This window comes from Dermochelys coriacea, chromosome 22 (genome assembly GCF_009764565.3).
Source record: "Dermochelys coriacea isolate rDerCor1 chromosome 22, rDerCor1.pri.v4, whole genome shotgun sequence".
NCBI classification, from domain to species: Eukaryota; Metazoa; Chordata; order Testudines; family Dermochelyidae; genus Dermochelys; species Dermochelys coriacea.
The window spans coordinates 18,661,721-18,689,479 of NC_050089.1; the positions used below are offsets into that span (position 1 = coordinate 18,661,721).

General features: G+C 46.1%; 3 protein-coding genes across 13 annotated transcripts in view; 1 reads left to right on the forward strand and 2 right to left on the reverse strand.

Annotated features, from left to right (window-relative positions):
* Positions 1-785: 785 nt before the first annotated feature.
* LOC119846830 (histone H2A) lies at positions 786-2,990 on the reverse strand. Its single transcript, XM_038381014.2, has one exon. The coding sequence runs from the start codon at positions 2,462-2,464 to the stop codon at positions 2,033-2,035; it is 432 nt and encodes a 143-aa protein (XP_038236942.1). The 5' UTR covers positions 2,465-2,990; the 3' UTR covers positions 786-2,032.
* A 514-nt stretch (positions 2,991-3,504) lies between these two features.
* DPAGT1 (dolichyl-phosphate N-acetylglucosaminephosphotransferase 1) lies at positions 3,505-9,562 on the reverse strand. The gene is made up of 9 exons (XM_038381011.2): positions 9,408-9,562; positions 8,045-8,165; positions 7,584-7,797; positions 7,064-7,210; positions 6,638-6,722; positions 6,044-6,232; positions 4,865-4,952; positions 4,306-4,461; positions 3,505-3,722 (listed from the first exon to the last, which is right to left on the reverse strand). The coding sequence occupies exons 1-9, from the start codon at positions 9,560-9,562 to the stop codon at positions 3,657-3,659; spliced, it is 1,221 nt and encodes a 406-aa protein (XP_038236939.1). The 3' UTR covers positions 3,505-3,656.
* A 346-nt stretch (positions 9,563-9,908) lies between these two features.
* The window catches only part of C2CD2L (C2CD2 like), a 37,870-nt gene continuing 20,019 nt past the window's right edge, over positions 9,909-27,759 (forward strand). The window contains exons 1-9 of one of the 11 annotated variants that reach the window (XM_043500926.1): positions 15,695-15,823; positions 19,254-19,338; positions 21,122-21,217; positions 21,768-21,887; positions 23,607-23,717; positions 24,701-24,817; positions 26,672-26,786; positions 26,997-27,120; positions 27,581-27,645. In XM_043500926.1, coding sequence (XP_043356861.1) covers positions 21,215-21,217; positions 21,768-21,887; positions 23,607-23,717; positions 24,701-24,817; positions 26,672-26,786; positions 26,997-27,120; positions 27,581-27,645 — 655 coding nt within the window. In that variant the 5' untranslated portion in view covers positions 15,695-15,823; positions 19,254-19,338; positions 21,122-21,214. Of the gene's footprint in view, positions 10,375-14,773; positions 15,824-19,253; positions 19,339-21,121; positions 21,218-21,767; positions 21,888-23,606; positions 23,718-24,700; positions 24,818-26,671; positions 26,787-26,996; positions 27,121-27,580; positions 27,646-27,759 lie in introns of those variants that run through there. The other 10 variants (XM_038381008.2, XM_038380999.2, XM_043500925.1 and 7 more) reach the window with 10 other exon arrangements.

A 27,759-nucleotide genomic window follows, 5' to 3' on the forward strand; every position in this document is an offset into this window, starting at 1 on the left:
CCAACAGGACCCCTGGGACTCCTATACTCATCCACCCCACCCTCCCATTCTGTGCACCACCTCCCTTCTGCCCCACCAACCACCCCCTGCTCACCCTTAGCCAACCCCTCTGCTCCCCTTTACCATGCCACTCAGAGCACCAGGACTGGCATCTGCGCTGCCCCACCAGAGCCAGCCACACCACATAGAGCACGGGGGCAGGCCAGTGGCTCACAGCCCCACCACCTACAGCGCTGGTGGCACAGCAAGCTGAGGCTGCAAGGGAAGGGTGGGACAACATGGGAGGCACTGGGGGCTAGCCTCCCTAGTGGGGAGCTCAAAGGCTGAGCAAGTCGGTCTCAGGGGCTGGATATGGCTTGCGGGCCATAGTTTGTCCACCTCTGCCCCAGACCCTGCTCCCCAGCAAGAGCCAGAGAGCTGAATTAAAACAGCTGGCAGGCCTGCAATTTACCCACCCTTGCCTTACACTCTAATCCTTTCAAACTCAATAGCCCACTCCTTTTAGATTAGTAGAATATGCATTTCAACTAGTGATTCATTCCCTTCATCTTACAAGCCAATACTAGTGTCTTCTAGAAACCTTTTAAATTGTAAAATGCAAATATGGTGTTTTGTAAATGAAACAATAGGTTGTTTCAATATTGTATGCAACATCCATTGACTATACTTCATTTATGAAAGGAATTGTTTCCATGCCCATTTAAAGCCTTATTTTTCTTTAGGCATGTCTATATTAACACAATTTCTGACCACTGAACCCCCGTGCATAGAATATGCTACAGAAATAGCAGGTTGCCCCATATTTTATTACACAATATCTACATTTTCTGGGATGTACAGGAAGTTACGAAGGCTACTACAACAGATTTAGCAGCGTCCACATGAAAGGACACAGCTGAAAGAGAAATGGTTGCTGTTTTGTTAACTACAAGTTAGTACTAAGACAAGAATTCTCTCTGGTTTGATCCTGCAGTGACCCTACTGAGCTTCTTTCTGGTTGTAGATGCTGTCTGTTGAAACAGGTCAAACAAAGTATAGTGTCACTGCTGAAACAAACTAGTAAATAGTTGTAACATTGCAGACAAAATTGTACAGCACATTAATAAAGTCACACAACTGCTGAGATAAGTGAAAGCTTTCTTCCACTCAAAAAGCTGAGAGCTTGTTCGTTTACCTTGTTTTGGAGTGTTGTGCATGATCTGATGCAAAAGATGCCCTCTGTCGTAAAAAACAAGATATGTAGTTATACATTTTTCAGAGCACTTAAAACAGGTAAACAGCAAGAATGAACTCAAAAAAAAAAAAACACTTTTCAGGCAATTCATACAGTGGCGCAGTTTTACAGCTGCATTCTGATTTTTTTTTTCAGTCCTCTGTCAGTACCATATGAAGTTACTTAAAGGATCCAGGAGCAGCAAAGCTCATGGGGCGACACTTCAAGCTGTAAACGTGGATACCGCTTGCACGAGTCTTTGCATTGCTAATGTTGAAACATCTCAGGTAGGCAGGCAGGAGTCAAACGGGTATCAGGGATGGACCATGCCATTGCACAGCAAAAGTGATCCCGCGGCAGCTTCCTCTGCCACTAGCTTTGCACACAGCAGCTTCACCCGAAGGGGCAGAACAATAGGGTTCGGGGTAGCAGCTGAGTTTACTATTAAAGCTGGAGCTATGCGCTGCCCCAGGCACGTGCGCAGCGGTAGGGGGCCTAAGGCGGGGTTCCTCGCGGTTCGTACAACGGGCCGCCGGGCGGAAGGACCCCACGCAGCTTCCCCACTCGAACCCAAGGGAGTCTTCCACGCCGCGGCTGTTACGCCTGTAATTCTCCTCCCTCCCCCCCAGCACCGTGCGAGGGCGCGCGCGCCCGCCTCCCTTTGCGGGAAAGTCTGGCTCCTTCAACCCAGCTTAAGGCGGGGGGGCCTCGCGCTCTCCCCGCCCAGGAGCCCTACGGATCTTCAGCTCCTTCGGCTGAGGCCTGGGGGCGGCCCTGAAAAGGGCCGGGGGGGCCTCTGCCGGCGGCGCGTGGCCGGCCCTAGTATTCCTGGGATTGCTGGCTGCTGCTCTTCTTGCCGCTCTTGGCCGGCCCGGCTCCGCCGCCGCCCGCCTTCTTGGGCAGCAGCACGGCCTGGATGTTGGGCAGGACACCGCCCTGCGCGATGGTGACACCGCCTAGCAGCTTGTTGAGCTCTTCGTCGTTGCGCACCGCGAGCTGCAGGTGCCGCGGGATAATGCGCGTCTTCTTGTTATCCCGCGCCGCGTTACCCGCCAGCTCTAGGATCTCCGCCGTCAGGTACTCGAGCACGGCGGCCAGGTACACCGGGGCGCCCGCGCCCACTCGCTCGGCGTAGTGACCGCGCCGTAGCAGCCGGTGCACGCGCCCCACTGGGAACTGCAGGCCAGCGCGGGATGAGCGAGATTTAGCCTTAGCCCGGGCCTTGCCGCCGCTCTTACCGCGGCCGGACATGGCGCGTGAAAGTGGGAGCGAAGCACGCGGCTCAGCCACCCGCTCAAGTAGCGCTACGCACAGGCTCTAGCGCCAGAGCCTGAACTGCTGCCTGGTGACGCGGTGAAGCGCGCTTGTCTCGAACCGACCCTTCACGCGCACCCGCTTTTTCTTTTTTTAGTATATATATAGTCTCCGGCAGAGATCCAGACCCAGCCCCCTGCACAGTGACGCTGCGCTCTGCCATTGGCTAGCCGCCCAGACGATTGTCTCTCCCGGATTGGTTAGCCTCACGATCCGGCAAAGTTTTACGCGTTTATTGGCTGCTAAAATAAGCCAATCAGAAGGCAGGGCGCCAAATTCAAAGTGGGCACACAGGCCAAGGCGCCAATAACGGAACAGACGAGCCTCTTTCTCGTTGCTTCCCCCGCCCCTTTTCCCTAGGCTGGGTAATAGCCGCCTTAGCCCTTCGCTGCTGAAGTGGCCGGCGCCGAGACCCGCCTTTCCCTAGGGGGGACACCCCCACGCTCTTTGTCTGCCCTGTGAACAGCCCCTAGCTCTTGCCCCTGCTCCTAGCTAAAGGCAGGGCTTGGGCACCAGAGCCAGCAGGGACAGTGAGACCAGGGCTTGAACCCTAGCTGCTAAATTCATTCCCCCATTCAGCCTTCCCCTCAGAGCCTGCACCATGGTCAGTGGCTGGAACTGTTGGCGTACCTGCCCTGTGAGCAAAGTGATGGCAATGGAGAGACTTATTATGTAAAGCAGGATGCTAGAGGACACATACTATATCTCAATAATAAATCATTTGAATGAGAAAACAAAAATAGATTGGGGCAAGGGATGGCAGGGGTGCCTAGGTCCTTTTCCTCCCCTGGCCCCTTTCCCAGCTCCCTAGACAGAAGATTCAAGTCATATTTACAAGTCTTCCTTGTACTAGTTATTCCCAATAATGCTAATATGTCTACAGGCCCGTGATGCTCATGGGACATTCACACCAGTATCAGACAAGTTATCTCTGTGCCCAACCAAAGCACAGAAAAAAAAAAAAATTCAGCAGAGAGGTCAGTGTAAGAGTCTTTACTCACATCTGGAAAGGGGTCTTGTGATTCACAGAGACAAAGCGGGATCACTGCAGCCATGTGGAGGGGAACCAAAGAAAGTAAAAAGTGGATCATCAGGAGGTTCTGGCATTTCCCTTACCCCGGCAGCTCAGTCAAACATCATAGAACAAGCGTACTAGCTGATACCGGATCAAAAATGCAATGGTGCTGCCCACTACCTACAGAGGGAAAAACAAGGAAGAGAATTGGAATCCAGCGGTGCTAAACTCTTTACCGAGTGGTATGAAGATGAGCTCCCTGGATCAAACAGCTTACTGGTACTTCTGCATATAACCAGCCTCCCTAAGTAACACAGAAGTTAATTTAAAATATTTCCATGTCTTTACTTACAAAGGAGGTGGGGTGGAAATGAGAAGACTGGGCAAGATTATTCTCTCTGAGGAGGATAGAATCATAGAAGATCAGGGTTGGAAAAGACCTCGGGAGGTCATCTAATCCAACCCCCAGGCCCAACCCCCACTAAATCATCCCAGCCAGAGTTTTATCAAGCCGGGCCTTAAAAACCTCTGAGGATGGAGATTCCACCACCTTCCTAGCAGTATAGTTCTTTACAGCAGAGCCATAGCTTCCCTGAGGAGGTGAGAATCAACCCAGGCAATAGCAAGCTAGTTGGTGTGATAGAAGGGAAGAAGTAAAGATAAGTACAGGAGTGGAATCAAATGTTCCCTACACCTGAGAATTTTAGTGTGGATCCATCCACTGTGGAGTATGTCCTCCTCCCTGAGGGAATGTTTGCCTGACCTGGATGAGCAGCAGCAGGACAGTGAGGGTTTGCTCTGGAGCTGGTCCAATAAGCTTTATAACAAAGTTAATGAGTGTCATGTTATTGCACTCTGTGTATTCTTCATCTTCATCCAATTCCTGTCTCACATCCACAATATGTAAGGTCTCTGATACCTGGGGAAGAGAAGTGTGTTAAGCACCATTTAATTAGATGCATTAGTTGTTTACTACTTAGAACTTAGTATGGTGCAGGCAGATGTACTGAAAGTTTCTTCCATAACACCTTGCCAACAATGCCCTCTGTTGTTCCACTCCTAGGTTCTGATCCAAAATTCAGTGAAATCAATAGAAAGACAGATCAGGCCCCTGACAATCACTGCTAGTCATGCTTCATTTTGCAAGGTTTTAGTGATGTGGACAAGTGTCCACCAGAGATTGGGATGAGACTATACTGAACTTGTTTCCTTTTACTCAGGACTTGACTCCATGGGGTGGGGAGGGAGTTTTGCACTGCCACCAATTCCCGAGTGTATGGCTGCTAGCGGAAGACAAATTTTACTTGTCTCTCTCAGATTACCTTTAGAATACACTTTCCCAGTGCTGAAAGACTTTTGGTTCTGAATTTGGAGTAGCTCATCTCCAGCTTCCCTGTACCAGGATTGAGCCTGAAAAGAACACTGAAATATTAGTCCAATTGCAGCAAAGAGGCAGCTTAATCTCTCTATAAAAGAGACGGGGTTGTTTAAAAAGTGAATGGTGGAAACAGCTGGAGTAATCCTATGCACGTAATAGTCCCAGTAATGTTAGGAGTTTCAGGGGTGTAGCCACTCAAATAAGGAAGGGGCAGGAGAATTTTGGGGGTGGTGGTAAGGGGGCGGGGGTTAGTTGGTTGTATTTCAATTGCCACAACATTCTGCAAAGTAGAACCCCCTCCCGTGCGCGTGCTTTCTCCCTCTCCCTCTCTCGCAAGAGCCCTCAGGATCTTCTGATTACAGCACCTCAGGGATGGTATAAACACTTCAATGTGACCTGTGCGGTTAGGAACAACCATTTTGTAACATTGTTAAGGAACAGCATTACAGCTCTGGTCTTTACAGGGTTAACAAGATTATTTGTTAACATGGTGATAACTCAGTCTACAAACCATTACCCAAGCATATTAGGGACCAGTACATTTAAACTAGATCTTCCAGCAAGGTTGATTCTGCATCACAGATATAAACTTGGTCTGCATTAAGCCATACTAGTACTACAATGCCCCATCAGGACTCTGCAGTTTCTACCTTCTAAGAACCAGTAGGAAGGACGTTACTATTGCTGTTTGGCGGGAGGCAGTTTTCTGCTGGGCTGAATTTACAGGGCAGCAGCTCCTCTCTTTACACCCAGCTGTTTGCAACAGGAAAGGTTAGAATTTTTTGTTGTGGAAAAACATTGTAAACCATAAAATCATGGTATCCACAATCTTTCTAGGTCCACAGTTTTCTCTTGTCCTTGGGCAAGAAGAGGGTAGTTGTTGCCAAGTGAAATTCCGCAGACACAGTCCTGTTAAACGCCCTTGTCCCTGGGTGATGAATAAGGTCTACATTTCACTTCTCATTCTCTCCTTCAGCCACAGCAGATGAGGCATGTATTTTATCCTTTAGGGAAATCTGCAGACATCCCCACCCCCATTTCAGACCCAAAGGCATCTCCTTGTTCCAAATACATTGCATCTCACACTCACATTGCATCTCACACTCACTTACACACTTCTTACCTGGGTAGCCGATGACGGGGACAAGGAATGATGTGGAAGAGCTGAGGCAAAGAGTAGAGGAAGTTGAGCACTTGTGGGATGAAGAAGAGCAGCATTGTCTTACTGAAGTGCCCAAGGATCCCCACCACAGCAAACGTCATACCAGCAAAATAGCAGAAGGTGTCACCTACAAACACGCTGGATGGATACCTGCAACCCACAGACAGAAAAAGTGGGGATGGGGCATAGTATTAGTGTTAAAGATCAAGTATGGCATTCACAATCTTACTGCAAGATTTTAAATCTAGTGCCTGAGCTATTTGTTGGAGAGATTATTAGTGTGTATGGGATTGGAGGACAGATTGCCTTGTGATCAAACCACAGAACCTGGAGTCAGAAGTCCCCTGTTATTGTGCAGTTGTCCGGTGCAGTCAAAGGCTTCCAATGGATTGATGCATCAAAATCTTTGTGCTCCAGCCAGAATATAGAGATCAGTAGTCCATTGTTCTATTTCTGAGAGCTTGTGAATGTTTAAATTAGTTGTCTCCTCTAAGTATAAGGGGGAGGGAGCCTTATAATACTATGAACGTTTCTTTATTCCATGTAGTCTCTTACCAGTTATGGTAAAGCAGCCCCAGAGTAGTAAAAAAAAATGGAATCATGAAGTAGAGAGAAAAAATGTGGTCATCTCTATAATCTCCTGTAGAAAAGAGAGAGGGAGAACAAAATTACTGACAATTTAGCATCAGCCACAGTGGTCCAGAAGTATGTCCTGGAGTCAGGGTGTGGATCTGTCCATCTTAGGTTTGTATATAGTGCCTATCAAGAAGGTATCTCAGGAGAGTCTTCAAGAGGGTTACACTAATACACTGGACCAGATACAAAATGGGTGTCATGGCCCCATTTGGTACATAAGCATTATCCTCATCTGAAGATCTGCTCATCTTTCTAGACATCAAACATTTCCAAGAACAGGCACCTAGCTCCCTTGGATCTTTGCCCTGAATCAGAGCCCCCAAAAGATGCATACATTTTCCTTACCATTTAATTCAACAACATTGAATGTGATGATGGAAGCAGCTATCACCAGAGACTGTCCTGCCTCAAGCCCATTAATTCCAGCGAGAATGTTGATGGCGTTGGTGCAAAACACTGCTAGCATGCCCATGTACACATAGTACAGGATACCTGCAGATCAGACAGAGAGAAGGGCCTTCACACCCAAGTTTTAAAGGGGGGGGTCTAGATTCAATTTAGTAGCATGTACCACTTTGCCTTAATGAAAGATCACAGCACATTTCACAATAGTTTAATAATAAACATCTCCTGCTCACAAGAAGTTGGAATTACATACACACCAAACACAAAGTGAAACACTGTAGCTATCAACCCTGTTCTCTGATACTAAAATCTATGTTTCAAATAATGATCTGCATTGAGAGGAAACCCACAACTGTGCACAAATTGCCACCTGCCACCCTCAGGAACTGTGGCTTTGGATCGCCTTTTTACCCTTGTGGCTAATGTTAAGCTGATGATCTTCTTGTGCTCCATCACTCACCCAGGTCCAAGTGCATCCCCAACAACACCCGGAAGGGCTTGGGTACCACAATAGTTGTGTTCCCAAAGTTAGTGAAGTAGACCATAAGCAGAGGAAGGGAGGCCATGGTAGGAAGTAGCAGCTTGTGTCGCCAGCGCAGGTTCAGAACATCATCCGCAAAGCCCAGGAAGATCATGCAGCAGATGGCAAGAAGGGAGCCAATGAACTCCACAAACTGCAAGACAGAGAGATCACAAGACCATGGTTATTAGATACATAGCCACCAGTCCTCCTTTTCATATGCCACAGGACATCACATTTGGCTTTGAAATATGATACATTTGAAGACCCCCAACATAATACGAGTATTTCACTCCAAGTCTTAACTACATCCAAGCTATCCTCACTGAGACTTGCAGGATCTCATCCCTTGGTGGAGAGCAATGCAGGCTTTAAAGAGCATCATGGAGGGAGACACTTACCTCATGGTGTGGAAATGCCTTGCACTGCTCCTCTACAAAACAGCTCAGAAAGGGCACAGGAATAAAGCAGAAAAGGATGATCAAGAACACAGCCCCACTGATCACACCTTGGGATTCAGGACTGAAACACAATGGGGGGTGGAGGGGAGGAGAGAAAAAGATTTAAAACAACAATCACTATAACCAAGTATTGAGAACTTCACAGCTAGTCCTGTATTCTCACTGCTTCTCCACTGGAATGTCATAACACAGGGAATAGCCAGCTATAACAATGCAATGTTTTGAGCCCAATACTCCCGATATCCAACAGCAACAAAGCTGTTAAACTTCACAACAAAATTTTCACCCTTAAAATTCATTATATAGTAGCCCAGAATGAAGGTAAGTCCATATCCAACAAGATAGCATTCAAGTACTGACCTAGCAGTTTCCCTTTACCGTACATCTGCATTTACTAAATCTCTCCTATTGATTAGGAATATAAATTCTCTTGGTAAATGCCAGTGCCCATGCTCCTGCTTAGCCAAGCAGCTTGTAAGTGACAGTAAAACAAATAAGATTATAAACAGAAATTGGGTTGAACCAGAATTTCAGATCCTAACTCTCACAATATATGAGGAAAGTCAGAGGTCCAGAGCAAGAGAATCCATTGGCATAGGTAGGTTTTCACCAAAGCACTACAGCACTGCAGCAGCAGCTGTGATGCTGTAGTGGTTTATGCGTACACAAGCCCAATGTGGTGCCTGGATTGGTTTATGTTTACAGAAAAATTAAAAAAAAAAAAAAAAAGGAGTACTTGTGGCACCTTAGAGACTAACAAATTTATTTGAGCATAAGCTCAAATAAAATTTAATAAAAATTAAAGGGAAGATAGAAGTGATTAATCAATACAGGAACATAAAACAATCACACCAGCTACTGAATATAAAGCAGAGGATTTCACACAGTGGTATGAGATCAGTTGCTAGATTTGAGAGAAGTATCCTTTACAAAGCAGGAGCTACTTCTGACAGGTCTGAATGTTGTTACTAGAAAACAGAGGGACCCAAATACCACTTAATAAATAATATGCGTAGTTTGGATTGCTCTGGCACCTTCCAGCACATAATTTCAAGGTAATTTATTGTTTAAAACTGAATTACTTAGGTCTCACAACAACACTATGAGGTACAGAAATATCCTAATTAAATGGAAAGAGAGACAGAGGCTGAGATGTGTGTAAGATTATACATCAAAATCAAGTCCCTTTTCCATGCTTTAATCAGTAGATTATGCTTTCATCATTTTAAAATGTTAAGTAATTTGTAACTACCATGATTATAACCACACAATAAAACTTAACGAATCAGTAGCTGTTACTCACATGGGCTGTTTAGAAGTTTTGTTCAAGTCTATCCCGAAGAGCTTGGCAGCAATGAAATGATCCTTGAAAGCTGGGATCAGTGTCAGGGTAGCCACGAACCCCAGGAGAGCACCACAAAAGTTAATCAGCAAAGGGATCACTGGTAACCCCCACATATCAGAGACACCCTCGAGGAACAAGAGGACTTTTAGGGGTAGGGGAAAGCAGCAGCAAAACTGACCACAAGAGTCACTCAGTTGCTAAAGTTAATGTACTCTGTGTACATGTGTTTATATACTGGTTACAGAATGTGTGTCTAGAGATACGTTCCACTGTTTGTATGTGGGTGTACAGCTCCAGGATCAGCTGCTTTCAAGTCTGATTCTGAATTTGACTACTGATCTTCATAGCTTTAAAAAAATGTAAATAAAAATTGCCTCCCCTGCTTCTGGAGTGCGGCGCTTCCCAGAGGAGGGCGTGGGTGGATCTTCTCCTTCAGGTTGGGCTTATCCAAGTTCTTTGCTTTCTGATAAAATATACAAATAATAAACCACAAAATAAAATCACATTAAAATACTGAGCTTCTTCCCTTATCCGGATGGCTTTAAAAAAAACAACAAATCCGGAAGCTTTTTCCTCTCAGGATCTTCACTGCCCTGAAGATGTTTCCAGTCGGACTCTACATAACATGGCACCAACTACTGCCCTGTCACTACGCGCTCTCGCAGAGAACCGGCCGAGTACCTGACCGCCATCTTTGATACTGGCAAGGGAGACTAAACGCCACTTTAGGATCCTGAGTAGCACAGCTGTGGATCTGCACCCGAACGGCCTCAGCCGTCATAGACGTTCGGGGGCTGAGACTGGCTCGGCCTAAGCTAGGGCAAGGGGTGAATCCAAATGTCCCCACTCGGCTCTGGGAGTTAGTTCATCAGGGCCTCTCCGGATGCAGCTGGGTTGGGGTTTACAGTGAGAACAGCTTCACCAGGTAAGTGCCAAATTGGGGGGGTTAATGTGAATTAATTGCAATCTAATGGCTGCCCGGACTCCCATTACCCAGATCAAAGATGGTTACCTGCAAGGGTCATATGGTGCCTGGCTTGGTCTTGCTCCTGCTTTTAACTACGCGTCATCTTCTGATTGGACCCAGTCTAGGTGCACCGACCCCAATGGTAATTAAGTGTCAATGACGTGTTGAGGAAATACGCCAGGAGGGCTCTGGTCCGCTAGGTGCAGTATTACAGGGGTTGATTTTCAGTCCCATTCTTATGAGCTGTCCCTAGTTTTCTCCAAAGTGGTTTGTTTTTAAGAGACTTTCGTGATCACGCTGTGGGAGTCAATGAAGTGGCTCTTTGCTGCACTGTAGCATTATGAGGAGTTGCTTTCTCTTATTGCAACAGCCAGGGTGATCCTGTAGTGCAGCAGAGGGTAACTAGTGTAATTATTATAGCTACTGTAGAAATATTTAATTATGGTACTTTTTTTTTTTGCAAGAGATCAGCAATGTATTTGTATTTAATTATTGTCATGCTGCCAGTCAGTATTACCTATTGTCTGCCTAACTGGAGGACTTTTCTTAGACCCACCTGTCTCTCTGCAAGATAGGTCTGTTTTCCTAGTCCTTTCCTGAGAAGAGAGTTGGTGATTGATAGGGGAGATATGTCAAATGAGGGTTGGATGGGTAAAGTTGTTTAGGATTAGGAACTTGTGGGGTATTATCTTTAAGACCCATTAGTATATTCCTTTTTCTGCTCTAATTTATTCTGTCGTGGGGTGTGTTTTATATAAACTACACTATGCTTTTATCATGAAGTTTTTAAATCCATAAATATGCTGACAACTAAAGATGGTATTTTCAAATATGCTAAGAGTTAAAGCTTTCTCCTTTCAAAACCCTAGTAAAAACTATTGCATATAATACTTATTTTCATTTCTCCGCTAATTCTTTCAACTCCTGGCTAGGAGTTGCCACCTTTGAGTTCATTCCACTAGAATAAGCCATTCCCTTAAGAGGCCATGATGCATCACAATTACATCAGCACTGTGTGATGACTTTGTATTAAAACTTCAAGAGACCCTGACAGTGCATTATGCATAAAGTCCCAGAAATGACTTCAGGACCAAGAAATTCCTGCAAATGGAACATGGGATTGTTCTGGTAATATTAAACTCCCAAGTACAGGGAAATAGACCGGGATGACTAGGTGCTTTGTGATTAAATATTTCCTTCATTGGTTTAAAATATACCTACTATTCTTGTCACTGAATGACCCCTTTTCTCTTATTATAGGACAGTGTATAAAAGCGTATAGCATCTTCTTTATTTGTACAGTACCTAGCACAGTGGTGTCCCGGTTCATGACTAGGCCTGCTAGGTGCTAGGATAAATAATAAAACAACCAATGTGACCATACTCCATGATTTTGTTTGTAATTCTAGTAATTGTCAGAATCACTGAACCCACTGCAGCAGGAGCAAGGCAATGTTCTGTGTAGTAAAGAGTAATAGAGGCTGAATTTGATATTGACACACTGCACAAATCCAGAGATTTAGGTTTGGGCATTTTACAGGCTTACCCCTTTCTGCCCCAAAAAAACCCCAACTATGAGCTGGGTGAAAGGCAGTCTTTCCACCTCTCAGTATCTGAACTGGAATGACAGTCATGATTTCGGTGCATTTCCTAAGTGGGAATTTGTGGCTACTGAATCTCTGGAGACCTGATTGGCTGAACTGGAGGAGCTAAGGGAGAGAAAAAGGTACATAGATGAGACTTTGCAGGACACAATATAGTGGTACCACCCCAGTCTGACAGCCTATGTGTTGTTGAGAAGGCTGAAAGTCTCAGGGAAAGAGAACATCAAACTGGAGCAGAGGTCCATAGTTGGGACCCTCCTTCCAGATGATGGGGGAAGAGAATCCCAGTTATTAGGAAGAAACAGGTAATAGTAATGGGGGAGTTGATCATTAGAAATATAGCTAGCTGGATTTGTGATGACAGGGAGAACAGGATGGTGAATTGCCTGCCAAGTACAAAGGTAACGGATCTCTTTAGACATCTAGATAGACTTATGTACAATGATGGGGAGGAGCCCGTGATCGTGGTACATATAGGTACCAGTGACATAGGAAAAGATAGAGAGATCCATGTGCAGGGCCAGTTAGACAGGCAGAACTGCAGGGTCTCAATGCATGGATGAGATGACAGGGTAGGTAGGAGGGTTTTAGGTTTATTAGGAAGTGGGGAACCTTTTGGGAAAGGAGGAGCCTATGCAGGAATGATGTGCTCCACCCAAACCAAAACAGAACCGGATTGCTGGCATGTAAAATTAAAAAGGTCATAGAGGAGTTTTTAAACTAAGGGCTGAGGGAAAGGAGACAGGTGTGGAGGGGCACACAGTTCGGACAGAGACATCCCACAGAGGAGAAAAGTTAACAGGGATTTTCTATATCCTAGTAAAGAGGAGAGGATAGAAGTTGATAAAGTACTGGTAGGAACTCAAGAGAAACAGTCAAATGAAAAAAGAGTCCCATTCAATTCTATCACATGAAGGCAGGCAACTAAAAAGTGAGAGATTTTATAAGTGCTTGCATACAAATGCTAGAAGTCTAAATACTAAAATGGGTGAACTTGAGTGCCTGGTATTAAATGGGGATATTGATATCCTATGCATCACACAAATTTGGTGGAATAATGACAATCAACGAGACACTAACATCAGGATACAAAATACATGGGAATGACAGAATAGGTCATACTGGTGGGGGAGTGGCACTATATATGTGAAAGGTTTCAGAGTAGCAGCCGTGTTAGTCTGTATTCGCAAAAAGAAAAGGAGTACTTGTGGCACCTTAGAGACTAACAAATTTATTAGAGCATAAGCTTTCGTGAGCTACAGCTCACTTCATCGGATGTATACCGATGAAAGCTTATGCTCTAATAAATTTGTTAGTCTCTAAGGTGCCACAAGTACTCCTTTCCTCTCAAAACTGAAAGTCAGATTCTATTGAGGAAAATAGAAAGCATAAACTCTAGTAAGTCAAGTGTAATTAGGCAGGCAGGCCTAAAAAGAATTAAGAGCAACTAGCAAAAGACACAAAAGCTAACAGCAAAAAATATTTTAAATACACCAGAAGCAGGAACATTGCCAAACAATCACTGGGGCTACTGGATGAGTGATGGACTAAAGGAGCACTCAAGAAAAATGAGGCCATTAAGGAGAAGCTCAATGAAATCTTTGCATCAGTCATCACTGCAGAGGATGTGATGGAGAGTCCCACACCTGAGCTATTTTTTGTAGGTTGAGTCTTCCCCAAACTATCCCCCCAACATGGGAAACATAAAGAAAAGAAGGAAACCTGGATCTGGGCCTGAGGATTTGTCTGTTCTGAAAGTCCACTGTAGATATTGTACATAATAATACTTTGTACTTATATAACTCCTTTTATTTGAGGGTCTGAAAGGCTTAACATACATAATTCATTTCAAGCCTCACTCTTCACCTCTTCTCCCCATGAAGAAAGTCAGAATAATTTGTTTCACAGATGGGGAAACGTAGTGCAGAGAAGTGAAATTATCCCTGTGAGCCTGATCCAGCACATCCTTATGTATGTGCTTAATTCAAATTACATGAGTAATTAATCCTATTTACTAATCCCCAATTATTTAGGCTTCTCACCATACTTGTAGCTGAGCACATACATACTTGTACATTCAGTGCCTGTGTCTCCTTTTTTAAGAACAGGGGTTTGCCATTTTCCAGAATTTCCCCTCCCCTTGTACTTGCATGTTAGATAAATGACACCCAGCACAGATGTGGTTGCACTTCAGTGGCACTGTCTTTATATTGGTCCTGCTTATCTTCCCTTGGGCATCTTCTGAAAGCACTTATGGCTGATTGGGTGTAAAATACCTCCCAATCACAATTCTTCACTCCCATTGCAATAGTATCTTACATCCACAGTAAATGACTATACAAAATGCAAGGCTTGGGAGAATCCGACTCTAAAGAACTGTTGTATAGAAGCCACTATATAAATATAAAATCTTATTTCTCTCACTACCACAGTACCACTACCTGTATGAATTTGAGCAGTTCCCTATCTCTGCACTTCAATTTCCCCACCTGTATAACACAGGGATAATCAAAAAGAAAAGGAGTACTTGTGGCACCTTAGAGACTAACAAATTTATTAGAGCATAAGCTTTCGTGAGCTACAGCTCACTTCATCGGATGCATTTGATAATCAAGTATGACTACAGCAATCCAACACGCTAGGATCTGAACCTCCCAGAGAGAGGGGACCGTCTCCTTGCCTATCTACTCCCACATGTACCACCCCCTGATTATTCGAACACATCAGCTGAGATAGTGACACCCATCCGCCCTTCTTTGCCTCTCCCGTGCTGGAGGGACTGCGAGAGCCTGCCAGGGACAAGGCTTCTTTCTCATTTGGCCTCAGGGTGAATGAGTGGCTGCGTTTGCAGTTTTGCAACAACAAAAACAAACCCTGCTGCTATTGCAGCAGCACAGGCCGGAATTCGTGCTCTCCGCGGCTTGCGGGGCTGTGGGGTCATTGAGAGAGCGCAGAAACCAAGGCATCTCATTTCCTCTTGAGGAGGCGGGGCGGCGCCTTGAAGGAGTCAGCCCAGCGGGAGGCGGGGCGCCCTAGTTCCCTTGTCAAGATTAGCTCTGCGCACGCAGCCCCGGTTGGTGTTTCCCCGGCACAAGCTCAGTTCCGCCTGGGAGAACCAGTCCCAGAGAGAGTGCAGTTAAGGAGCGTATATGGAGCCGCGCAACAGCAGCTCGGCCAGCATGGAACGCGGAGCAGATACAATGTAGCGAGTGGAGAAGCTGGGGAGAGACCGGGAGCCACCACCCTCCTTTATCATAAGGGAGACCGGTAGCGTCCTTCTCTCCTCCCTTTTCCCGGGAAATCGGTGTTTATCCCGGGAGTAGTTACTGAGATTCGGCAGGCCCCGGCCCTTGAGATGCTCCCGTACAACTGCCGGAGCTCGGGGTGAGGCCCTGGGCGGCTCTCCTCCCCCGATCATGCCCCCCGGACCTCCGTGAAACCCTTACTAGCCTCCCCGAAGTTGCTGAGCAGAAAGCACCATGGATCTGGAGCTGGAGCTGGGCTGGGCGGCTCTGGTGCTGCTCTTCACCGCCTCCCTGCTCACCGTCTCGGCCTGGCTGTTGCAGTATTCGCGGGGCGTGTGGAGCGGCCGGGGAAAGCCGGAGACCTCGGGAGGAGCTCTAAGGGAAGCAGGCATCTGGAAGTCCTTACTGAGACTGCGGGTGGCCCCGGACGGAGCTCCCGAGGAGGCGGTAGCGGGGGCCAGAGGGCTCCTTGCTTCGCTCTTTGCCTTCAGATCCTTCCGGGAGAACTGGCAGCGAGCTTGGGTGCGAGCCCTCAACGAGCAGGCCTGCAGGCACGGGGTAAGAGGCAGGGAGGAGGTGCTGGGCCGGAGCCGGGCGTGGGGCAGTAACTGCAACTGGATTATGGGATCAGCGTTTAGGGGGTCGGGTGTTTGTACACCTCACAAAAATGCCACTTGAATAGCTGCTAATAGTTAACCCCATTCTCTGCCTCCCCTAGCTTGTGTGAAATTGTCCCCCAAAGAACAAAATCGGGGTTGCCTGTACAGTGGCAAGTGGAATGAAAGGGAGGGGCTTTCATCCCTCCTCAGATTAACCTTAAAGTGTCTGGAAAACAGAAATTGCTGTGGATTTCTGACTCCTGTCCAAATAATCTTTAAATGGACAAAGGGGGGGCCCTTCTGTAGGCAGAGTAGAGTGGGACATTGGGAGCTGGGGTCTTGGCTTGTCCTTAATCATGCAGTGTTAATAATGAGAATTTAAGTGCACTGAAACCAGAAATGGAAAGTAAAGTTTTCACAGTCACGGTAATGGAAGTTAGAGATGGAAAAGACCTTTCAGAAAATCCCCACATTGTGCCAAGTCTCTTCCTTGGGGGACATCTGACCACTTGCATATATGAAGTTTTTTGTGCTATCGTATGTAATCTGTTAAATATAGTGGGATATGTCAAACTAAAATAATATACGATAGTTACTTTCCCACTAATGCCCATAATTACGAAAACTGAGCATACTTTAAAATGAGACTTTTTTTATCCTTAACGTTTCTGTCTTTAGGTTCTACCTTTTGCTCATTTGGAACAATGATAATAGACTAGATAATTTTATTTTCTGGCTTTCGTGCACCAGCCTAATACTATGCTGCAGTTGTAAGCACTGCAAGTATTTTAAGAATAATTAAATAAAAACTATTTTTGTTCTAAAAAATACCGAGATCTCTATTTAACAGTAAGTTTTGTAAAACTATTTTCTAGCCCACAACTCTAGGTAATGTAAAACTATCTGACATTGCCACTAAAAGGCTTCCACAGTAATCTTAATTTCTGAATTTCCTGGCCAATGTTCACTTTAATCTCTAAGCCTTAATGTTGCATTATCGTGGGTTTTAGTATTGAATTTCCTAAAAAAGAATATTCCTAACTGATTCCTCATGGAAACAAATGTAGCATCCCACAGTACCTGCAAGGTGATGACTTCCATTCTGCACCAAAGAGAGTACAGGTATAGTGGGTCCAGTATTTGAGGTTGCCTGCTGTGGTGGAAAGGTTCATGGACGTCCTGGCCTTTCTAGAGTGTTAAGAGGTTGCTATAGGCTTCTAAAAGTCTGAGACAAAAGTCCCCGAAGGCTAGTTTGAAGTCATGTTCACACCAAAAAAAGGAGATTGACAAGTTTATTATCTTTGTCACGTCCAGGACTTTGCTGCCTCAACGAGAGGAGAAAATGGATATAAAATTTGTGTGTATTTTTGGGGAGGGAGAGAGGGAATGTTTTATCCAAGGGGAAAGCCCCATGTTGTTGCAGATTGGATTTAAAATGATAGTGCATAACGATGCTGTGTGGAAGTATAGCCTGATCAGTGGAGCCTTGAGGCCTAAACTCGCGTTTCCATAATTATCTTCCATAGCATAAAGCCAAGTAACTTTCCCCTGTAATTCTGTTAATTCACTTCCTTCAATGTAGATCTCAGGTGACAGACTTGGGAGAAGGCAAGTTAGTCAGTAACATTGAATGTAGCAAATCCTACACAGCACAGGAAGAAACACTTGTCTTTTAATCTCTCATTTGCATATAAAATTACAGTAATATACCATTGATTTTTTTCAAATACAAAGTGAAACACAGAAACTCAGTTTTCAGAAAGAGAATCTCCTGATAGGATAACGAGGCTGACTGCAGACTTCTTATACGTTTTAGCTTATTTATGTATACATTATATCAGAGGGCTACACAAATGTGGCATATTTTTTCATGGAGGAAATGTTACAGGAAGTGATTAAAATGACTTTGTTGTCCAGACAGTAAAAGTTAGCCTAATAGAGCTACCAAAATCAGTACTGACTGACTTCCACAGTTTATGTTGCTGATGTAGGTTTTAACCTGGCCAAGAAGCAGAATGGAATAAATAAGAAAGCAATGTTATGAAATAAGGAATATGATGAAAGTTCAGACCATATAAGTCTCTCTCAGCTTAACCACACAAGATGTTGTCAAAGTTGCTATCCAAATTCAGGGTTCTTGAAATCTAACTTTCACAAATGCTAAGTTGAATAGAAACATTTAAAAAAAATAACTCCATTGAAAGTGTGTTGAGTAAATATTTTCTGATGGCTTTTTTTTTTTTTTCAATCTAAACATTGCACTTTTTATTGCAGTAATGCACAACCATTGGCAAGGAAAACTCACGAGCAACTACTACTCTTGCTTGTCTTGTCCAAGCTGAAAGAAACACATAACCTAAACAAGCAGCATGACTAAAAATTCTTTGTTTTAATAATCTCAAATGTTACTAGGTAAGGAATGTTAAAAATATATTTAACTCAGCAGTGCCCCAGAAGAGATGGTAAAAAGCATTTTATAAAGGTTAACAACCTTAAAGCAGTGTGTTCCAGCCCATTAAGTGCCCTACTGTGGATTTGGACTCTGCATCACAAAGGATGCAAGACAGAATATATACAGCTCTCATTCCCAGACTTACTCTACAAGACTCCTGCTCCTTAGAAGAATAGCAGCACGTTTTCCCCAAACACAGACTGTTTCTCAGGACCACTTCCTCTCTCCCCATATCTGCCTTTGTGACTTTCCTAGATCCTTGGGTACCCCATCTAAAGAGGCCACGCCCATGGGACAGGAGTGGGATGCCTCTAGACCCTACTACCATTAAGGGGATGGACTAATCTGTCAAAGAGGGGTTTTGATGGGAGGGTGGATTAGCTAAACAGAGACAAAGCGTTGAAGAGGGGACACAAAAAGGCCTCCATGGTGCAAAAGGGTTAAACTACCAGCTTTTCACCTCAGGATACCTCGGTTCAAAATTAGGTCTCAAGCGAAAATTACTTTTTCACTTCTTGTCTTAAGCACTTGTTCATGTTTCAGATCAGCCATTCGCATCACAGCTATGGCTCTTGCTTGGATGAACTCAGAACTGGAATTGTAGGGCAGCTGCAGGTTGGGACAGAGATGTGTCAGCAGACTAGTATGCCAGGAGCCCATGACTGAAAGAGCAGCGAGAGTCTGGGTCAGGATGGAGGAACACTGGCAGAATTTTTGCCTGATATCCCAGGACTGTCGTAGCAGACGGTCTGCAGATTGGAGCTCAGGGAGCATTTGGCTTATGCTCAGGTACCTTTATAACTAGTGAGATTCTTTTGAGTGTGAAGGTTGCATCATGATTAGGTAGCTGTAGCTGGAATTTTTTTTTTTTTTTTTTTTTTTTTTTTTTCCTGAAGCTGCAGGAAAAGCTGCAGTTTGGCTCTTGTACTCTCTCCAGGCTTTTCATTCCCCTTATGGGGGGACATGTCCAGCCTCATGCTGACCTCTGATAAGGAGCAGCATCTGAACCTGCCTCCCAGCAGGTGAGCTCCCATGACACTGTAATACCCAGTGTTTTATCTGCTGTGCTGTGAAATGGAAGCACAGCTCTAGGCATCTTGCTTTCTCTCTGTCTTCTCCTAAACCCTAGTCATCTCTGCAGGCCCAGAGGGGAATCACTCCAAAAGAACAGAGCACCTCACCCCCAGATTGGCTGTGGATGGAAATCAAAGTGAAGCATCTTTCTGAGTGGCAAAAACAAATGCAAGGACAGGGATGCTCAGGTTTCTCCTGAAAGGACAGAAATTAAGGTCTGGAGTCCCCTCTTAAGCAACAAGCTGGGGGCACCATAGCTTGAGGCGCTGAAATAGTGGGATGTTGATTCTTTGGGGAGAAGGGAAGCAGAACTTGAAGGTGGTGGCTGCCATATTTACTCAATGCTGTGAGATGTCAGACATCCTGAGGGTATACTACAAAATGCAAATACAGGTCTAGCCATTGGGCTTACGTGACAGCATGCTTCCCAGAAGCAGGTTGCAGCTGTGGAGAGGGAGGTACTTGCCTGCTGCCACCTGGAGGCAAAAGCTCTGGGAGTGGTGCCCATTTTGTTATCTCAGTACCAGACACCACCACCACTTGTCTACTTCTCCATATTTCACACAGTTTTCCCTTGTGGTTGGAGTATTGTCTACATTAAATGAACTGGGTTCATGAGCTTGAAGCTTTATCGGGGCCTTTTTTTTTAAAAAAAAAACTTTTCCAAATCTGGAGACAGGCAACTAAACTGGAATTGATGCGGGGGGTGGGTAGAATCAAATCCAGCTTGAAATAATTTGGCCCCAAAAACAAATTGTGAAAGCAGATGGGCATCAGCCATAACCCCCCATGTGATCTGACATTGCCATCTCTGTCACTGCAGTCCCTCTGCCTTTGACACAGTTTTCTTTCACGTGATTTGTGTATTCACCAAAACCCTCCTAGTGTGCATGCAGCTGTTGTCTGTTTCTTGTTTCTCTTTCCCCTCTCTCTCTCTCCCTAAAAAAATCTTCGCTACTGCCCTTTGAGTTCATGGGTAACAAGCAAAGAACTGAGCAGATGCTTTTGTTGATGCTATTTCGTGAAAGCCACTTTGCCATGTGAGGGATTTTGGGATTCTGAAGTGTCTCTGGCCCCAAGGAGAACTATGTGGGGTAACTTTGTAGCTGCGACTGGGCTGCCAGACTCTATTCTGAAATATTGGTTTTGGGGATGCAGCAGCCATGGATGCTTGGGTTCAGATATCATGGGTTGCTATAATTTCCATCCCTGCTGAGATCTGTTTAATGGATACCTCCTGAGTGATACCTTTTTGTAACACCCTAGGGCTGAATGCATAAGGAGCTATTCATAAACAAAGCCTTTGAGCTATGGAGTGTTGGCAAGGAAGAGTTCCTCTCCCTATGCTGTGTGCACCGGCTGGGTAGTGATTCCTATCTGAGCCTCCAATGGTGAACTTGTACCCCTCAGCATGATGCTGGCATATCTACAGATATTATTTGTCATGGAATCCTCCAGCCCTTGTTTAAATCTCCCAGGGCCCCCTCAGGCTGGGAATTTCACCAGCCAACTCCATGCCATGCAAGGAAGGCTTTTCTCTTATTCATTCTGAATGTGCCTACTGTCACCTACTTGTCCTCTTGTATGGATGCTGCTCTGCGCTCACACTGTTTTCATGTGACTGCCATGTAACATTTCTGGAAGCCTCTTGTTGGAATTGCTAACATTCCTTGAAATGGCTTTTAGATAAATTGACCTTGTTTGGGGACTAACTAGATTCTCTCACCCCAGAGTTCAGTCCAAATCACATTTGAAGAGAGTCCTCAGCAACCACCAGCGGTGAATATAAGTCACGTGACCTGCACAGACCAGGCAGACCACAGTATGGTAAGGCACTGCCATTCTCCACTTTGCTGTGCTCTGTATCTTTTCACTGAGTGCTAGTGTATATTCTACAAGGATTACCTTGGCTTTTAAGACTGGGACAATGGATGTGGGAATGGGGCTGCAGGCCAGGGTTGAGATGTCAGAGCTATGAGGAGGGAGCCACTCGATATTGGAATAGCTGTAGGGGCAAGCTCCAGTCTGGGATAGTAATGGGGGTGCAGGTCAGGAGTTGACCGAGCTGGCTGGGGAAATTGACACAGTGCTTGCATCTTGCACTATTCTTGGCTCTGATCAGTGCTGTTGGACTCTCAACATCACAACCTTACAATTCAAAACACAGGAGACCTTGTAAAACTGAGTCGATTCAGTAAGAGTACATCAAAGATTTAACCAGCAGATTCTTGAGGTAACTATGGTCACAGCATGAGCACCTCTTGACACTCCTCTCCAGTCATGAGTATTTGCATTCCCCTGGCTTCTGTCTGTTTCCCCTTCAACCCAATTCTCTCAGGGAGGCTGCTGCAGGCTGTCTCCTCTCTCTTCTGTCTAGGTGTTGCACTGCCATCTGTCAGCTGATGCTGTGAAGTTCCCAGTCTCTGTCACTCAGCAGTCTCCAGCTGCTGTTTCTGTGGATACCTATCATGTCACCTTAGCTCTGAGGCAGGCCCAGGTAATGAATGCTAAATTGCTGGGTTAAAGACTTCCTCTTTCCCTGTCCCCTAACCATTCTTCAAGTCTGCAGGAGGGAAGAGCTGGCATGAGTCATGATAACAATCCTCCTGTCAAAACTGTGGGGTTAGCAGGATTTCCCTGATCTGTATGTTCAGGGAGCTGCTTTCTGAGAATCATGCTATAAAACTTGATATAGACCGGGGTGGCCAACCTGAGCCTGAGAAGGAGCCACAATTTACGAATGTACGTTGTCAAAGGGCCACAGTAATACGTCAGCAGCCCCCCATGAGCTCCTCCCAGTGCCTCCCCCACACCGGGGCGCCGATCAGAGCCTCCCCCTCCCTTCCCACACCTCCCAGATCAGCTGTTTTGTGGTGTGTAGGAGGCTCGGAGGGGGAGGAGCAAGGGCATAGCAGCCTCAGGGGAGAAGGTGGGAAGGGGTGGAATGGCGGCAGGGCCTGTGGCAGACCCAGGGATTGAGCAGTGAGCACCATCCCAAACACTGGAAAGTTAGCACCTGTAGCTCCAGCCCTGGAGTCAGTGTCTATATAAGGCGCGGCATATTAACTTCTGAAGAGCCGCATGTGGCTCCGGAGCCATAAGTTGGCCACCCCTGCTATAGACTCTGTCTATGTAGGCATAACAAAATCCAGTTTTTGGATTTCCGAGGCATGGTAATGGCCTATTTGTGTTTTTGTAACATGCTGTTTTTTGCCAGGCTGGACAGGAAGCATGGAGTCCACATAGTCAGGCTCTACTGCAAAATGTGAAAGAGCTCTGTGACCCATCTGTGTTACAAACAAAGGATTTTTCTTGTCCACGTGAAAATATTTCCATAATTGGGGAAACTCTGTGTTTAGCTCTGTTGATCCAGGGTTCCTTACCTCACTCATAAGAAGTTTTCTCCCTTTTGACAGTTACCCAATAAATGAATCTTCAAACTTTTCCCAGAGAACAGCCCTTTTAATCCCAAATTAATTTAAAAGAAAAATAACTCCCAATAGCTTCTTGCTGAGTTGTTTGTAAGATCCTTCTTGAAAGCCTCCAAGGTCTGGGCTCCTTCTGAAGAAAGCATTGTTAGAAATGCATTTTCACTGAGACCGTGTTGCTCAGTGGGATTGGAGAATGGAGCAATGGAGCCTTCTGCATTGAAGTTACAGATTGAAATCCAGCCCAGGTTGTATTTGCCCATTTCCAGGCTATTTGGTGGCCCAGTTGGTTCTCAATCCAGTTCCCCTTAATTTTTTTTTTTTATCGTTACTGTAAATGTCCGTGCTCAGAACTGGCAGTGGTTGGTTGATTGGTCTCAGCGGAGGTCCTGTATTAATAGTCAATTTGTTCTTCATTGTGTCACCTTCCAAGCTTTCTGTTCAATCTGTGAAATAATGAGACATGTTATAGTCTTATTCTCCTCTCCCCAGTCTCTGTGCTTCACATAGATGTGAGAAATCAGGATGGCTATTACTGAGCTTTCTTTGGGACAGTGAGGTTTTCTGGGATAGTTCTTACCTCTCTGGACTCTGAATATCATGCAGGCATACCATAAGCAAGCCCTCTGTTTACAAACTATTTGGTACAGATTGGTTTGTGATGGTCCTCTTTGCCCTTTCACCATACTAGGTTACATGAGGCCCTTTTGGTGATTTAATCCCAAATCAATGAACAGGGCATCTAATAACAAGTTGATTCCTAATGGTCCTCTTTTGACCTGAGCCAGGTGGAGATCCGTTTGGAGGAGATGCAGAATGAGGGCCTGCTGGTGTCATGGACATTCAAGGATGGACCAGACTTGAACCTTTCAGTTATTCCGAAACTTCAGCCTCGTGAAGTGAGCAAACTCGAGGAGCAAGGAAGTGGGGCTGGGGCTGAGAATAGGCATGGTGGGCTGAACCCAGTACTAGGCTGTAATTTGGGAAAGGCAAGGAGCTGGCAGCCTTTCCTCTCTATACCCTTGTCTATATTAGTATCTTTTGATTGATTAAAGGGTGAGGAGTGCGATCTTCCACTCTTGAACTAGCGTTGGTGCAACACCACCAGTGGAAGCACTAGTGTAGACAAGGTGCTAACAGCTACAGCTGTTTTAGCTGTGCTCTCTGAGCAGGGTGAGATGCTTGTGTACACAAGTTCTCCCAGCATTGCTGCCAGTGGTGGAGCTGCTACAGTAGGAGAGTTCCTCAAAAAAGTTAGTGCAGGCACAACCGACAATATTAACCACTTAATGAAGTGGGCACTGGCGCATTTGTGCGCCCTACAGCATTTCCTGTTTAGTCCTTCCAATCCCATAAATCTTAATTGTGTGGTATGTGTGTACTGATAATCTGGCTTCCCCCAGCTTCTTCTTTCTGACTCGGTGTAGCAATCCAGCTGCTGTCTCCAAAGTGCAGCAGGTTCATCACTCATTTGTCTCACACGCTTTTGATGGTTTGGGGAGCTCTAATGACTATTGTCATGATTTGGAGTGAATGCAGCTCTTGGGGAAATTGCAGGCACTTGGCCTTAACCCATTTGCTTTGAAACACTGTGAGAGTATGGATGTATGTGTATGTACATCGTGTGTATATAAGCTGTACTATGCATGTAAGCTGTGAGTGACACATCTGGTTTACCCCTTTTTAGGAACCCTAGAGGGAATGCAATATAGACAAATGGCATGGACTGAGTATGACCCTGTGGGAGGTGGACTGGGGCCGTCTTAATGGCTTTGATAAGAAATCAGGAAAGCAAATTATCTTCTAAGGAGGAAACTGTTCCAGTAACTTGGCTTGTTTGGTTTTTTTGGGGGGGTCTTTTTCATTTTGGTTTGCTGGGAAGAAGAATGATGGGAAAGTGGATCTGTCCACCATAAAGGACCTGATTGAGGACTCAATTGTCAGCACCCAGCCTGCCATGATGGTGAATCTGAAGGCATGCACTGCTGGTAGTAATGTGGTAAGGCTCTCCTAATTTTAAGCCTAATTAGCTTGTGGAAGTCACTGCAACAAGATTACCAAGGTTGAGAGCATGGCATGAATCAAAAAGCGTTAGATGTGTTTGGGGAGGTTAATACTCTGCATTATACTACTGGGATTAAAACTACATGGCTGTTAGCCATTTTATGTCTTAAAAAATGAGTTATTAACTGCCAGGAATTAGAAATAAACTTTCCCTATGGGTTAAATCCATAACCGTCTATTATAGGCTTTTTCTACCTTTTTCTGGAATAGTGGGTGCTGGCCACTTTGAGATGGGGAAACCAGACTAGATAAGAACATTGGTTTGATGTCTGGTAATCCTCTTTTCCTTCCCCATATGCCTTGAAAGCAGTGGGGATTGGGGAGGATCACTGGCTGACCGACCAATATCTAGTAGAGGAGGGGTGGGCAAACTACGGCCCGTGGGCCACATCCGGCCCGCTAGTCATTTTAATCCAGCCCATTAGCTCCTGCTGGGGAACAGGGTCTGGGACTTGCCTTGCTCTGGCACTCCAGCTGAGGAGCAGGGTCAGGGGCCACTCCGCATGGCTCCTGGAAGCAGCAGCATGTCCCCCCCTCCAGCTCCTATGCGTAGGGGCAGCCAGGGGGCTCTGCTCCACATGCTGCCCCTTCTCCATGCACCGCCCCCACAGCTCCCATTAGCTGGGAACCACGGCCAATGGGAACTGTGGGGGCGGTGCCTGTGGATGGGGCAGTGCACAGCAGATCTGTCTGGCTGCGCCTCTGCGTAGGAGGTGGAGCGGGGACAGGCTGCTGTTTCCGAGAGCTGCTTGAGGTAAGCACTGCCTGGAGCCTGCACCCCTGAGCCACCCCCTCCCCCCCATGTCCCAACCCTGATCTCCTCCCCATGCCTCCCATCCAAACCCCTCAATCGCAGCCCAGAGCACCCTCCTACACCCCAACCTCTCATCCCCAGCCTCGCCCCAGAGCCTGCACTCCCGGCCGGAATCCTCACCACCCATGCCCGAACCCCTCGGTCCCTGCCTGGAGCACCCTCCTACACCCCAAACCCCTCATCTCCCAGTCCCACCCCAGAGCCCATATCCGCAGCCAGAACCCTCACCCACCCGCACCACATCCCGGAGCCCTCTCCTGCACCCTGAACTCCTCATTTCTGGCCCCACCCCAAAGCCTGCCCCCCCAGCCAGAGCCCTCACCCTCACCCTCTCCTGCACCCCAACCCCAATTTTGTGAGCATTCATGGCCCGCCATACAATTTCCATACGCAGATGTGTTCCTTGGGTCAAAAAGTTTGCCCACACCTGTATTAGTGTTAAAGGAACAGAGGAAATGGAATCTGGGCTGAAGAGTGGGGACTGGATGTGCAGGTGAATGCAGAGGAGACCACCCAGAAACGGTAATTAACAAGCTAATAGAATGTCTGACTTATTTCACCTATCCTCCATAGGCACTGCAGACTTGTTCCCTATAGTTAGTTCCTCTGTTTGCTCTGTTGTCTTAAGCAGTGGTGCTCCCATAGTCACTTCCCGGCGCAGACTCCTCCACAGATTAATAGGCTGTGGGCTGCTCTGGGACCAGCTCAAGTTCATGAATGGCTTCTCTGCCGTATTCATGCTGGATACCATGAGTTGCCATAGGACAATCAGGGATGCATATCATAACCGTCAGCACTGCATTTTGTTGATTGAGGTTATTCAGCCTCCTTCTCACTGGGCTATGTCTTCTCTTTTAATGTTCCCGTCTGGCCTATTGTGGTCCTTCACTCCAATCTTCTGGTTGGGGAAAGGGATTAGTGGGGTTGTTTCAGCTGGGCATCGTTGATCTGTCTACCTCCTATTTTATTCCTCAGATGTCCTGTGAAAAACTGTCCCGAGAGTCCCCATCTAATATAGTGGCCCCTACAGTGTCCAAATTGCTTCTCCGGCATATGCAGGTGCTCAACTTGAGCTGTGAGGAGGAAGGAGGTAAGAAGGGAGAAACCAGTCAACCTTTGGGGGAGGGGGTGTAAGTGTGTTTGACTTCAGAGGATGAAAAGACACTTTGCTCTGATGGTCTTCAGGGTTTGGGCTGAAGGGATGCCAGCATGCTGAGCAATATCCTAATAATTCACTCTGTAGAACTCTCATCCTCTCATCCTCATTTCCATTTCCTCTGAGCCGTTCTCTCTATCCCAGGAGGTGGGAAGCTATGCTGTGTAGCCGAGCTAGACAGTCCTCTGCAGCAGAAATGGACAAAGCCAGCGAGAGCAAGCATCTCCAGCACTGCAGCAGCAGTGGAATGGAATGAGGAGCTCATGCTGTAAGGAGCAGGTGTTTGCTTTTTCAGCTAAGGGAGGGTTGCAGCCAGTGTGCCAGGTCTCTGGGGTTCATTAGGGATGGGTATATTTCAGATGTCAACTATCCTAGATGTAAATTCCTTTGTATTGGCAGAAGTTAGTGTCCATATCCCTGCTGTTCCCATCGTGAGTACCCATGTAGTTTTTCTACTGCACCCTTATCCAGATGATGATTTCACTTCTGATTTGTAGCACTGCTGCTCCACCTCCCCTTGTGTTCTTTGCAGCTGTGCAAGTGCACCTCACATTTGGAGCAGGAGCCTTCTTCTATCATCACCCACCAAAAAAAGTGTGTGGTAAATTCTGGACCTTGTGAAGAGGTGGAGGTGGGTGAGGAATAGGGTCAGTCAGAGGAAAGGAGTTCTTGGATGGAAGTCTTTTGACATGTGCCGGGCACCAATCCTTCTGTTTCTATCTTGACAGGGAGCTGGGGCCACGAAGTAAAGAGTTGAAGCTGAGAGTACTGGAGAACAGCAGTGGTGGGGAGAGTGAGTATGATCAGCCATAAACAGTACCCAGTAAGGCTCAAAATCACAGGATTCAAGAGAGTCATTCCTGGTGTTACAACAGCCCCTGAGATCTTTACAGGTGAAAATCTTCTC